We start from the raw sequence: 15,317 nt of genomic DNA, 5'->3' as shown, positions 1-15,317 counted from the left end.
TATCAAACTCTTAGAGGAAAACATAGGCAGAACACTCTAGGACATAAATCACAGCAAGATCCTTTTTGACCCACCTCCTAGAGAAATGGAAATAAAAACAAAAATAAACAAATGGGACCTAATGAAACGTCAAAGCTTTTGCACAGCAAAGGAAACCATAAACAAGACCAAAAGACAACCCTCAGAATGGGAGAAAATATTTGCAAATGAAGCAACTGACAAAGGATTAATCTCCAAAATTTACAAGCAGCTCATGCAGCTCAATAACAAAAAAACAAACAACCAATCCAAAAATGAGCAGAAGACCTAAATAGACATTTCTCCAAAGAAGATATACAGATTGCCAACAAACACATGAAAGAATGCTCAACATCAATAATCATTAGAGAAATGCAAATCAAAACTACAATGAGATATCATCTCACACCAGTCAGAATGGCCATCATCAAAAAATCTGCAAACAATAAATGCTGGAGATGGTGTGGAGAAAAGGGAACACTGTTGCACTGGTGGTGGGAATGTGAATTGGTACAGCCACTATGAAGAACAGTATGGAGGTTCCTTAAAAAACTACAAATAGAACTACCATATGACCCAGCAATCCCACTACTGGGCATATACCCTGAGAAAACCATAATTCAAAAAGAGTCATGTACCAAAATGTTCATTGCAGCTCTATTTACAATAGCCAGGAGACGGAAACAACCTAAGTGTCCATCATCGGATGAACGGATAAAGAAGATGTGGCACATATATACAATGGAATATTACTCAGCCATAAAAAGAAATGAAATTGAGTTATTTGTAGTTAGGTGGATGGACCTAGAGTCTGTCATACAGAGTGAAGTAAGTCAGAAAAAGAAAGACAAATACCATATGCTAACACATATATATGGAATCTAAGGGAAAAAAATGTCATGAAGAACCTAGGGGTAAGACAGGAATAAAGACACAGACCTACTAGAGAATGGACTTGAGGATATGGGGAGGGGGAAGGGTAAGCTGTGACAAAGTGAGAGAGTAGCATGGACATATATACACTATGTATAGCTAGTGGGAAGTAGCCGCATAGCACAGGGAGATCAGCTCGATGCTTTGTGACCACCTAGAGGGGTGGGATAGGGAGGGAGATGCAAGAGAGAAGAGATATGGGAACATATATATATGTATAACTGATTCACTTTGTTATAAAGCAGAAACTAACATACCATTGTAAAGCAATTATACTCCAATAAAGATGTTAAAAAAAAAAAGCTGCTATGAGTAAGATAGGAAATCTATAAATGTTCACTACTGGTGACAAGAAAATTCACAATTGTGATTCCCCCGTATAGCTACTCAGTCACAAGCATCCCAGCTGAATGTAATCCTGAGGACCTTCTCTGCTTATCAGTGACTTCGCATAAGCAGAGAAGAATCGTCACATAACTAGAAGTCCAAACTTCCATGCTTCACTTCCACTAGTCCCTCACTATATAATCTTCAGAGGCTGCTTTCCCTGAGAAGACTAAGGCCTTGCATTCCTAACCAACAACCGAGCCATCTAATGTCAACGTGTGACGTGCTACCCAAGCTCAGGCCTGGAAGGGTGGTTGGCAAAAAGAGTATGGCAAACTATACAAACCGCAGATCACACACAACCAAATGATACAGAGCTAAAAAACATTAAGTATATCTCTTTTGGCTTAAAATCTTGGTTAAATTTACTTTTTGGGCTCAACTACATGGAGGAAAAGCAAAATGAAATAGTTATTTCTGAGGAAAAGAAGTCACATATCTGAATTAACATTTCTGACTCTCCAAGAAGAGATTTTTCAGAACACTTATTCAATACGTCACGCAAGGTGTGAACTCAAGAAACCTACCGTTGGGGCTTCCCTGGTGGCGCAGGGGTTAAGAATCTGCCTGCCAATGCAGGGGACATGGGTTCAAGCCTTGGTCCGGGAAGATCCTACATGCCGCGGAGCAACTAAGCCCGTGTGCCACAACTACTGAGCCCATGCGCTGCAACTACTGAAGCCCGTGCTCCACAACAAGAGAAGCCACTGCAATGAGAAGCCTGCGCACTGCAACGAAGAGTAGCCCCCGCTCGCCGCAACTGGAGAAAGCCCACGTGAAGCAACAAAGACCCAATGCAGCCAAAAAAAAAAGAAAAAAAAGAAACGTACCGTTGACTTAATGCTGGGTGTTGTACTAAATGCTTCAGCCAGGTGCTTCTTATCACATTGCGAAGTTCATGGTTATTGCGGGCTGACAGCACACCAACTACCACATCATAATGCCTAGATTTCCACTGGGGAAGTAAGGCCAACTGATCTAGAAATAAGCAATAGTAAATCAGAAATGTCATTTCTCAATTACTGTTAAGTTCAATATGTAACATAAAAATGTTTATTACAAGGTAATATAAATATATGTTCATATTTGCAGAAAACACAAATAAATACAAAGAATAAAAAACCTAAAGCACTCATAAAACTCACCATCCAGAGATAACCACTACCAACATTTTGGTGCAGAGTCTTTTTGCTTCCACACCTATGTATGTATTCGTGCTCACCCAAGTATATATGTAAATTCTTCAAAACAAGTAAGACTTTTCTGATAAGAATCAGTTTGGAAGGTCAATGTGGCATAAACCATACAATAGTAGGCAGTAAGAGCCAATTATAAAATGCTGGCTTTTTATTTTAGCTATAAAAGTTATTTAACTCCTTGAGCCTCAGTTTCCTTAAGTAGAAATGGGTGTAATAATACTTCTCATAGAGTTATAAAAATTAAATGATATAATGTGTATAAAGGTTCTGGTTTGGTAGCAGGCAAAGAGTGGGCATTCAATGGCAACTAACAACAACAACAACAAATGTGCTGTCAAAGGTGAAGTCCTACATGAATATTAGTTATTAAGTTTGGGAGATGAAGTTGAAGGACTACCATGCTGGAAAGAATCAGAACTCTTATTCATGCCAATAAATTCTACAGCCAGCAAATATTTATCACTTGAATAGTGCAAAGGATGAAGGAGGGGAAACGTTTGTAGTTAAAAAAAAAAAAAAAAAAATCAAGGAACAAATCATTTTTTACTATCATATTTAATGGACAGGATTATATTTTTAAAATATGTCCTTAGAGGGAGTTCCCTGGTGGCCCAGTGGTTAGAATTCCAGGCTTTCACTGCTGTGGCCCCGGTTCAATCCCTGGTCAGGGAACCGAGATCCCACAAGATGCACACCACCCCCACCCCAAAATACTGTCCTTAGAGAAAGATAGAGGGAAAGATACTTTGTCCCTGTTTTTCATCACCAGTTTCAAAGCTTGAGAGCTACAAGCTAATATATAGCTCTCATTAGGGATCCCATTTCATCTCTTTCTTCAGCAGTGGAAACTGATCCCACAATGTTTCCAAAAATAAATTACTGCAGGCCACAGAGCTTTACTGTATTAAATGAAATGTTTTTATATGCCATAGAATCTAGGGATTCAAAAGACAACAAAGACATGTTGATATTTCTTCAAGGGAGAATAATTTAAATGCTTATGTAAAATTGGCAATGAAAACCTAGTCCCTCCCCCGACTTTTTCACAGAGAAATATTAGCAGTAAGCACATTTTATAGACAGGAGTGAGGAAAATGCAGTAACCAGACATATCTGACATTGATTCTACAGCCAACATGCTGCACAGTATCAGTAAGAAGTTACTTAAATCCTTGTGCCTCAGTTTCCTAATCAGAGAAAGTTGATACCAAAAACAGTCTTTTAGATACTCTATTTCATCTGTTTCAAAATGTCTTCTCAAAAGATTAAAAAGCTTTAAAAGATTAGAAGAGCAAAAATTATATGCATCCCAAATGCCTCATTTATCTGACTTCATGAGAAAACAAGGTTGCTGCACAAAAGTAAAATTTCAAAATAACTGAAACATCCCTTTAAATGCCAAACATCACTACCTTATTTTTGACGGGTAATCAAAATAAATCTTTTAGAGATGGATTACATGAAACATCATTTAACCTTTTCTTAATGACAAAATCTTTTTAAAATTTTTCTCAAATTTCTCTCTTTATCATTAATTCTAGTCGCAGCCAAATTCTTACCTTTCACCTGGACCTACAAGGCTATCCTAATAGTTCCTCCCAGAATTCTCCATGAGATTTTTCTAAAAATAAATAAATCAATAGACACGAAGATAACCATGTGGTATGCGAAAGCCTCACGGATTATCGCTGAAAAGTACTTTTTCATCTTATTCCACCTCTCTCTGCCACTGCCAATCCTCTCTGCTTCTCATCCACATCTCAGCTGCCTCTACTGAACTGTGTTACTTTTTACATGCACTTCTCTTTTTATTGCAGAAGAGAAGTACATGGCAGATTCTGGCCTTTTAGAGAACTTCTACTTCCAGAAATACTGAAAAATAGGTTTTTAAAGCCTCAACCAAAAAACTGTTAGAACTAATAAACAAATTCAGTAAAGTTACAGGATACATAATCAACATACAAAAATCAGCTGTATTTCTACACAGTAATAAACTATCAGAAAGAGAAATTATGAAAACTCCCAATTTCAATCACATCAAACAGAATAAATACCTAGGAATAAATTTAACCAAGGAGGTAAAAGACCTGTACACTGAAAAGTATAAGACATTGATGAAATAAATTGAAGAATACAGAAACAAAAGATATTCCATGCTTGCTAATAATAATAATATTGTTAAAATGTCCATACTAGCTAAAGCAATCTACAGATACAGTGCAACCTCTATCAAAATTCCAATGGCATTTTTCAGAAATAGAAAAAAAAAAATCCTAAAATTTGTATGGAACCACAAAGACCTCGAAAAGCCAAAGCAATCTAGAGAAAGAAGAACAAAGCTGGAAATACCATGCTTCCTGGTTTCAAACCATATTATGAAGCTACAGTACTGGCATTAAAACAGACACACAGATCAACAGAACAGAATAGAGAGCCCAGAAGTAAACCCATGCGTATATGGTCAATCCATTTACAACAAAGGAACCAAGAATATACAGCGGGGAAAGGACAATCTCTTAGATAAATGACGTTGGGAAAACTGGACAGCCACGTGCAAAAGCATGAAACTGAACCAACTAACTTATGCCATACACAAAAATCAACTGAAAATGGATTAAAAACTTGAATGTAAGACCTGACACCATAAAACTCCTATAAGAAAACATAGGCAGTAAGTTCCTTGACATTGGTCTTGGCAATAATTTTTTTAGATTTGATACTGAAAGCAAAGGCAACAATAGCAAAAATAAGTAAGTGAGACTACATCAAACTAAAAACCTTCTGCACAGCAAAGAAAACTATCAACAAAATGAAACGACAACCTACCAAATAGGAGAAGATATTTACAAATCATATATCTGATTAATATCCAAAATATACAAAGAACTCATACAACCCAATACCAAAAAACAAAGAATCCCATTTAAAATTCGGCAAAGGATCTGAATAGACATTTTTCCAAAGAAGACATGCAGACTGCCATCAGGTGCATGAAAAGGTGCTCAAAATCACTAATCATCAGGGAAATGCAAATCAAAACCACTATGAAACATCACCACACCTCTTAGAATGCCTATTATGAAAAAGATAAGAAATAACAAGTGTTGGCGAGAAGGTGGAGAAAAGGCAACCCTCATGCACTGTTGATGTGAAAGTAAATTGATGCAGCCACTAAAAAATGAAAAACAGTATGGAGCTTCCTCAAAAAATTAAAAATAGAACTACCATATGATCCAGCAAAACCACTTCTGGGTATTTACCTGAAGGAAATGAAAACATTCACTAGAAAAGACATATGAATGGGGATGATATGCATGATAGTGAACATGGGGATGTTCATTGCAGCACTATTTACAATAGCCAAGACATGGCAGTAACCTAAGTGTCCACTGATGGATGAATGAATACAGAAAATGTGTTCTTTATACACAATGGAATATTATTCAGCCATAAAAAAGAAGGAAATCTTGCCATTTGCAACCATGTGGACAGACCCTGAGGGCATTACGCCAAGCGAAATAAGTTGGACAAAGACAGGCTGATACCATATGAACTAATTCATATGTAGAATCTAAAACAAACAAAACACCAAACTCATAAATACAGAGAACAGAGTGGTGTTTCCCAGAGGCTGGGTGTAGAGGGTAGGCATAATGGGTAAAAGGGGTGAAAAGGTACAAACTTCCAGTTATAAAATAAATAAGTCATGGGGATGTAACATACAGCATGGTGACAATAGTTAACAAGACGGTATTGCAGGGAATTCCCTGGTGGTCCAGTGGTTAGGATTCTGGGCTTTCCCTGCCGTGGCCCGAGTTCAATCCCTGTTTGGGGAACTGAGATCCCACAAGCCGCACGGCATGACCCCCCCACACACACCAAAACAACAACAACAACAACAACTGTACTGTATTTAAATGTTGCTAAAGAGAGTGGGTCTTAAAAGTTCTCATCACAGGAAAAAAAATTTGTAACTGTGTGTGGTGACAGATGTTAACTATACATACTGTGGTGATCATTACAGAATATATACATGTATCAAATCATTATGCTGCACACCTGAAACTAATGTAATTTGTCAATTATATCTCAATTTTTTTAAATACTGGTTTCTTCTGCCACATACCATCAATGTAAATCAGTCCAACAGACCTGTGAGTAGTGTGTCACACAGTATAAAACTCAAAGTGGAGAGTTCCCTGGTGGTCTAGTGGTTAGGATTCACCGCTTTCACTGCTGTGGTCCAGGTCCGATCCCTGGTTGGGGAACCGTGATCCCGCAAGCCACGTGGCACAGCCAAGATTAAACAAACCAACCAACAAACAAACAAACAAAAACTCCTCAAAGTGGATGCTGTGTAAGAATGCTGCCCAGCTTTCCAGTTCCCCCCCTACACTTTCATCATCCTCTGCTCAATGTTGCAAGTACAGGGTACCTAGTTTGATTCTGGTGTCTGAAAACAGGAAACAAAAACAAAAAAAACTAAGAAGTGAACATGAGACAAAGAATAAAGATAATTCACAGAAAAAGAAATGCAAATAGCCAACGAACCTATAAAAAACGGTTCAACTTCACTACAAGTTTGAATTACAGCAATAATAAGACACCAGTTTTCTCCTACATTCAAACTGACAAATATTTTCTTAAATGATAATACCCAAATGACTGATGTTTTGATAGAGGTAGTTTTTTCAAGGAAATGGCTACTCTCCTATGTTGCTAATAGGAATGTAAGTTGGTATAGTATTCTGCAGTAAATTTTGCCAATATACATCAAATACCTCAGAATTGTATAACTTTTGTCCTTGGCTAAGAATATAGGCTAAGGAAATAATCAGTGATGCACTAAAAGATGTCTATTCATCACAGTGTCGTTTCGTAATAGGGAAAAACTGCAAAATACATGAATGCACAAATAAGGCATCAGTTACATAAATTATGGTGTATCTATATGCTAGAATACTATACAGACATTAAAATTGTTTTAAGCATTTCATTAAATGCTGTTCTACATCTTATTAAGTCAGATAAGCAGGCTATAAGAACTATGTACATACTATTTGGTTCCACTTAAATAAAGTACAAAGCAGGCAAATCTCTGCCACTGAAGATCAGGATCATGGGTACCACTCCTGGCAGTGATAAGAAGGGAGCATAAAGGAAGCTTCTAAGGTGTTGGTAGTTTTCCTGTTTTTAATTTGGGTGCTGATTAGCTGGGTGATTCAGTTTGTGAAACTACATCAAGCTCACATTTACGTGCACTTTTCTGAATGTACATTATATATCAAAAAAAAATTTTTAATACTAAATAATTCCCCCGACCATGTTTTATATGTATTGATACATTCAAACATTGCCCAGTATAGATCATCTTTCTTTCCTTTTTAAAAAATAATTTCAAAATTTTTCTTTGTAAAGTAAAATTTGTAAATTTTTACTTTACTTTGTAAAGTAAAATTTGTTTTACTTTTATAAGAAAAAATGTAAATCATGGAATGTGAACGATCTATAGGTGACAAACTCATTCATACTTTCCCAGTTTTCTCCTCTTGATTCATTCCTTCAAGTAACTGAGCACCTCCTATGTTCACTGCTTTAGATGGCAAATATATAGCAATAAACAAATCTTCATACTGTCAAGAATAATTAAAACCCCACACAAGCTCCCTGAAGGCAATGACCATTTCTCTTCTTTAATATGTAGTATATCCTGAGAGTCTGGCAACCTGCTAGACTCTGCACTGAAAGTGGACATCCAAAAGTTTATTAAAGACTCCAAAACTGACTGCTCAAAATAAGCCCAAAGATTCTTAAAAATTAGACTAAAATTTCCACTCTCATGTGCATGTCTCACATGACAGCAACCACAAACAGGCAGGAATCTTAAAAATGAAGAAAACATGCAAGTTCACCACATATCTACTGATAAGGACAATCATACACACTACCAGCGTGCTCTCACCAATTTCAGATACCTCCCCAAACACCTCACTAGCAAGGACATCAGCCACCTCCACACTACCATTCCTCTCTAAAATTCAGAGTGCTCACGAGGAATGAGGCACTGTTCTGGGTGTTTTATTAACTGAATCTTCACAATAACCCTGTGAGGTCATCATTTTATAAATAAGGAAACTGAAGCACAGAGACCAGATTAGCATATGGCGATCATTTCGGACGAGGCAGCCCTAGGCGAAACTGCAAAGCAAGCTCAATTTGTCTTTGACCTTCTGCTTGCCCCATGTCGGTTTCCATTTAACAAACTGCGAGCACCTTGAGAGCAGGGACTAAATACCTACTGCTCTAAGCATTTGTTGAATGGATCCGTTTCTTTCCTTTCTCTTTAGTTTCCTTCTTTCAAAATATCCTAGAAAGAGAAGCCTCTTTTGGTACATAATTTTTCTAAATTAACTGTTAAATAATTCCTGCTAAGGCATAACCCCAAACCAATACATTATCATTAAGATATCCTGTATCTTTATTCCCTAGCCCAAATGGCTGTCTCCACCTCCATTTTCCTCTCCTCACCCCCTAGTTGTGCTGGATTTCACAACAGGAGATCTGCTGGCTCTTCACCAGCTGTTCTCCCTGACTGGGCTTCACCTGTTCAAGGCGAGCTACTACATTAGAATAGTACCACGTACTAACACGACTGACACACTTCATTCATGCATTCAGGTTCCTGCCCAACTGTGACCTCTTTAGAGCGCCCCCCCCGACCTCTCTATTGATTTACTTATAAATTTATTTATTTTTGGCTCCGCTGGGTCTTTGTTGCTGCACGCGGGCTTTCTCCTGCTGCAGCGAGGGGGGCTACTCTTTCATTGCGGTGCACAGGCTTCTCATTGCGGTGGCTTCTCTTGTTGCGGAGCTCGGGCTCTAGGTGTGTGGGCTCAGTAGCTGTGGCTTGCGAACTCTAGACCGCAGGCTCAGCAGTCGTGGCGCACGGGCTTAGTTGCTCCGCAGCATGTGGGATCTTCCTGGACCAGGGCTCAAACCTGTGTCCCCTGGACTGGCAGGTGGATTCTTAACCACTGCGCCACCAAGGAAGCCCCTGACCTCTCTATTTAAAAGAGCAGCAGCACATCATTCTCTATCCTCTTACACTGCTTTATTTTTGTCACCACACATCACTCTCCCCTATGATATTTAATAATTATTTTCTTATATTCTGCTTTCCCTTGTGAACTGTAAACTGCATGAGGGCAGGGACTTTATCTTGATTACTGCTGTAATCCCACACCTACAACAGGAGTTGGCACAGAGGAGGCGCTCAAATATTTGTAGAATCAACTGCAAGTCAGAGGGCCTTTTTTAACATTCAGAGGAGGTAAATCTCCCTGCCACGACTTAATGAGACTGAAGACAGACAAAGAGGCAGGAGAGAAAAGAGAACAAAAACAAAATTCAAAATGTAAATTCAAGGGAAGAATACTTAACAAAGTCTTGGGTTTTCTCTCTCACTCTAGGCTTAAGGGATAAGGACTAAAATGTAAAAATGCTCCAATTTTTTGGTTTGAACTGGTGACAACACAAAGAGAAAAGAATTTGTATGAAATTTTAGCAATCAAGATGCTTCTACTGTTTTTAGTTTTGAAAGTACCAAAAGTGCAAAACGAAAGTTAGGACTCTGCAAGGTTTCACTTAGATTGAATACTCTATTTATTATTTGACTAGATGCACAATATCCATCTAAAGTCAAAGTTAATTTACACAACTAGTACTGACCTCCTCACCAATAGCCCTGCCCTTTCCAAGGTCTACTTCCTAGTTTCCTTAATCTAGCCTGGTCTCACAGGACAGCAGATAAGGTATCACTGAAACACTGACGGAGGGGGAAAAACTTATCTCAAAAAGAAAAAACATTTTTTTAAAAAGTTACTTTTAATACTTTTAGGTGAGCCCCACAGAAATAAAAAACACTGGGAAAAGGTAACCCCCTCACCTCCAGGAGTGGCCCAGGGGAAGACTGGCTACCTGAGGGGAAGGAAGCACAGAAGAGACCCAGTGCAGACACAGGGAAAGGGAATGTCACTGGGGCTGGGAGCTGTGATCACTACAGGAGAAAACGTGAGCACAGTGGGACTGGCTCCAGGCACACAGGCAAAGGGCAAAAGGGTTGGACATGAAGCCACAAAGCTTCCAAAACTAGAACAAAAAATTTTAAAATGTGTATGGAAACACAAAAGACCCCAAATAGACAAAACAATCTTGAGAAAGAAGAACAGAGCTGGAGGAATCAGGCCCCCTGACTTTAGACTATACTACAAAGCTACAGTAATCGAAATGGTATGGTACTGGCACAAAAATGGACACATACATCAATGGAACAGAACAGAGAGCCCAGGAATAAACCCACACACTTATGGTCCATTAATCTATGACAAAGGAAGCAAGAATAGACAATGGGGAAAAGACAGTCTCTTCAATAAGTGCTGCTGGGAAAACTGCACTGCTACACGTAAAAGAATAAAATTAGAACATTCTCTAACACCATATACAAAAATAAACTCAAAATGGATTAAAGATGTAAATGTAAGACTAGATACTATAAAACTCCTTGAGGAAAAAATTGGCACAACACTCTTTGACATAAATCGCAGCAATACGTTTTTGGATCCATCTCCTAAGATAAAGGAAATAAAAGCAGAAATAAACAAATGGGACCTAATTAAACTTAAAAGCTTTTGCACAGCAAAGGAAACCATTGATATAAACAGGAAGACAACCTGCCAAATGGGATATAATATTTGCAAATGATATGACTGATCAGTGATTAACATCCAACATATATAAACAGCTCATACAACTCAACATCAGAAAAATAAACAACCCAATTTAAAAATGGGCAGAAGAAATGAACACTTTTCCAAAGAGGAAATGCTGATGGCCAACAGGCACATGAAAAGATGCTCAACATCCCTAGTCATCAGTGAAACGCAAATCAAAACCACAATGAGACGTCACCTCACACCTGTCAGAATGGCTATCATCAAAAAGAACACAAATACTGGGGGAGGATGTGCAGAAAAGGGAACTCTTGTACGCTGCTGGTAAGAATGTAAACTGGTGCAGTCACTGTGGAAAACAGTATGGAGATTCCTCAAAAGACTACCATATGGCCCAGCAATTCCACTCCTGGGTATATAACTGAAAAAAACCCAAAAACACTAATTCAAAAAGATACATGCACCCTAATGTTCACAGCAGCATTATTTACAATTACCAAGATACGGAAACAACCTAAGTGTCCATCAACAGATGAATGGATAAAGAAGATGTGATATATATACACACGATGAAACACTACTCAGCCTTAAAAAAAGAAAGAAGTTTTGCCATTTGCAGCAACACGGATGGATTTGGAGGGCATCAGGGTAAGTGAAATAAGTCAGAGAAAGACAAATCCTGCAAGGTATCACTTACACGTGGAATCTAAAAGATATAACAAACCAGTGAACATAACAAAAAAGCAGCAGGCTCACAGATGTGGAGAACAAATTAGTGGTTACCAGTGGAGGGCGGAGGGGCAATACAGGGGTGGAGGAGTGAGAGGGACAAACTACTGGGTGTAAGATAGGCTCAAGGATGTGTTGTACAACACAGGGAACAGAGCCAATATTTTGTAATAACTGTAAATGGAAAGTAACCTTTTAAAATTGTATTAAAACATAAAAAATAAATTTAAAAAAGTAAGAAATTGTCAGGGAGGCCTACTAAGTTTTCAGCTTGAACGTACGGTTTTCGCTTGTTTATGGACCCTAAAAGATATTTAGGTCATAAATATCCTAAGTATGCTCTACAAGTAAATTCCAGTAGAGCTCACTCATCATACAGAAAAGAAATTTGTAAAATGCAAAACCCAACAGGTGTTACAGAGCACTATATATCTACGGCACTCTTTCCTCAGCTCCATTTACAAAACCCTAAAAAACAAAACAGACAAAAAAAATCCTAACCTGTTAAGTTAAATGCCCTGTAACACTGCACTCTCATTAAATCATTTAAATAGTATCTTAATTCCATTCAGGTCACACAAACAGCCTTCTCAAAGAACTTGTGGCTTCTCTAATAGAAAAGGATTTTAAGAGACAGTTACCAGAATAAAGAACTCCAATTATAACAGTGAGATTGCTTTGAGGACTGCCAAATTAGTTTCTGTACTTTCTACTTCTAAGTTAAGGCACAGAGCCATCTCAGAATTGCAAATATTCAACTATTCTTTAAAATATTGCAGAAGAAAACAACTGTCCTTAGGGAGAAGTGGTAAGAAAAAAACTCCCAACGTAGTTAAAAACCAAAAAGGACTATTACCTCATCTTTAAAACAGCCTTCTAGGCTTCTTTACATGTCCTAGGGCAAGCCCTTAAAAAAGAAAACAAGAAAATAAGGGAAACCTGAAGACGTCTTCAGAGCGGTGGAATTCATTAACAACAGAAAACCCCCTGGGCTGTGGGCACAGCATTCTATTTCTCAGGCTGTGAAGTGAACATGAACAAAGGTTTCTTTCCCACGAGAGAATAACTTTTAGAGCAAATGGGGAAGACCATTAAAGAACCTGATATTTTCGTGTATATTTCATTCACAGGCTTTTGCAAACCAAGTTCCCAGGAACAACTCCACTCGCAGCCATGCCTCGATTTGCTCAACCGACTTACATCGCAGTTTTCAAAGGATTCACAAAGTACAGTATACTCTCAAAGCAAAGTTATTCCTTAAAAGCAAAACACAGCCACCTTTTAAAACACGCACAAACGTGATCCACGGCCCGAAGACCTCAAAACCCTTGACCGAATAACCAACACCTGGGGAGGAAGAAAGCAACCTGGTAGCCCAACCCCGGGCGTGAGCAGCTGCCGCTGAAGGGCTGAAGGACACGCGGGGCTTTGCTCCCCGGGCAGGCGCCGGGCGACTCGGGCCAGGCCTGGGGACAGCCGGAGGGCTTGCAGTCGCGGGCACCGGCTTTGTGCCCATTAAGAAACGCGAGGAGGTGAGAAGCGGCCGAGACGCGAAACGAGAAAAGCGCCCTCAAGTTTGCCCGATATTAACGCCTCGAGGATGAAAAGGGCCGTTTGTTTCATCGACGGACCGTCGTGTCGGGCCGCCCCCCGCCCGGGACTCCCGGCGGAGCTCCGCGAAGGAAGCCGACGGGAGGTTCGGAGCCGGCTTCCCCCCGGCTCGCGGCCGCCCGGCCCGCCCCGCCCCGCCTGGCCCCAGGACCTCACCTGCCCGGCCGGCCCCCGAGGCGCGGGCGGGCGGCGGGGAGCGCAGCCGCAGCCAGAGGTGCAGCGCGGCCCCGAGCACACACGGGCACAGCAGCACCAGCCAGTTTCGCATTGGCCGCCCCCGCCTGCTCCACCTCGCACCCCCGCCGCGCTCCGGGTTCTCCCGCGTCCCGGGAGGGAACCTGCAAGTAGGGAGGCCGAGTGCCGACGGCCGACTCCCGCGATACGACTCCGGGGACGCCCGCCCTCGCGCCCGACGCCGTCCGGGTTCCTCTCGGCTTCGGGCCCCGCGCCTCAGCTTCCTCAGACCACCAGCGGCAGCAACTCAGCCGGGCGGAGCCCCGCCCCCTCCGCTTGGCCTCCCCTGGCCCCGCCCACCTTTTCTCTCACTCGCCCCGCCCCCTCCCCTCGCGTCCCCTCCCGCTCTCGTCGGCCAGCCGGGAGCTGAAGTCCCGCTCTGGGATCAAGCCGGGAGTGCCCCAGTGATCCAGTGACTGGAAAACCACACTTCCCATAACCCCAAGCACTCGCCTCCGTCACTCGGCGGTTGCGGAGGCAGAGCGCGAGGCCCCACACGGAGCATGCGCAACCCTTTTCGACGTCTACCGCGCCCCCCGGCGACCGAAGGGAGGTAGCGCCGGGCGACCCCGCGCTTCGGGGCCGCCCCCACCCGGGCGGGAAACACAGCTGAGGTGGAATGTGCTGATTGCCCAAGAATGAAAGGGAGATCTAAGGGAAGACTTTTTAAAATCACGCAGGAGCTTCCTTATGCCGAATGCTAGCCTTGTGTGGGAGATAGGATCTTGCGGACGCCGGAGATCAGGGCGAAGCAGCCCAGTTGCCTTCAGCTGTGAATCGTCGAGTATTAGTTCTGGTGCAGTCTGTACCCGGCTCTTTGCCCGGTCCTGTCCTCTAGGAACTCAGGATGAGTAAGACCGCGCCCAGGAGATCAAGCTGTGGAGTACGACAGCGACGGTCCAATCTAGGGTAAAATTTCACGTGCCTGGGTGTCCAACTAGCGCTGGAAAGTTGCGAGTAGAACGAGGCGCACACACACCTGCTACAGGACGTGAGTCGGGAGGGCCGAGAGGACGCGGGCTCCGAAGCACCTGTGGGCAGGACCCCTGCAGCGCTCCTTAAGGATAAAGTACTGCCCACTGGCCCGAGGACTTGACCCCTCGGACCCGCCCGCGGCCAAACGCACGAGTGCCCTGGTTGAGGCCGTGTGGGTGAAGAGGCGAGACGGTCAAGGTACCGATGTTAAGACGACGGAGGAGAGGAGGAAAATGAGCGCCTGGCTTGTGGTGTTCCGTTTATTTGTTTTTTAAGTTTTCCCAAATTGTGGAAACAGAAGTTAACTATATTGTTGGGGAAAGTCTTGGTTGAAAGCCACAGAAAATCCACTTCGAACAGGCTTAAGGAAAAAAGGGTAATTGATTCAAAGTCACTGAACAGTCCAGGAGGAGACGTCTTAGGCACTGTCAGTACCATAGTCTTCTTGAGTGGCAATTTAATTTCAGCAGAAATTAAAATTACTTTTTATTTGATTGTTTTG

At 41.4% G+C, this 15,317-nt stretch overlaps 1 protein-coding gene across 2 annotated transcripts in view; it reads right to left on the bottom strand.

Annotated features, from left to right (window-relative positions):
* Nucleotides 1-14,104, bottom strand: part of B3GALNT2 (beta-1,3-N-acetylgalactosaminyltransferase 2) — a 57,820-nt gene extending 43,716 nt beyond the window's left edge. For both annotated transcript variants that reach the window (XM_082854242.1, XM_082854243.1), the window contains exons 1-2: nucleotides 13,763-14,104; nucleotides 2,169-2,316 (exon numbers count right to left, since the gene is read on the bottom strand). In XM_082854242.1, the coding sequence (XP_082710368.1) occupies nucleotides 2,169-2,316; nucleotides 13,763-13,874 (260 nt within the window). In that variant the 5' untranslated portion in view covers nucleotides 13,875-14,104. The remainder of the gene's footprint in view (nucleotides 1-2,168; nucleotides 2,317-13,762) is intronic.
* Between the last annotated feature and the right edge of the window lie 1,213 nt (nucleotides 14,105-15,317).

Source organism: Leucopleurus acutus (assembly GCF_964270905.1).
Source record: "Leucopleurus acutus genome assembly, chromosome: 14".
Classification (NCBI taxonomy): Eukaryota; Metazoa; Chordata; class Mammalia; order Artiodactyla; family Delphinidae; genus Leucopleurus; species Leucopleurus acutus.
Note: the sequence above shows the minus strand (reverse complement) of the source record. Positions and strands in the feature narration are given on the sequence as shown.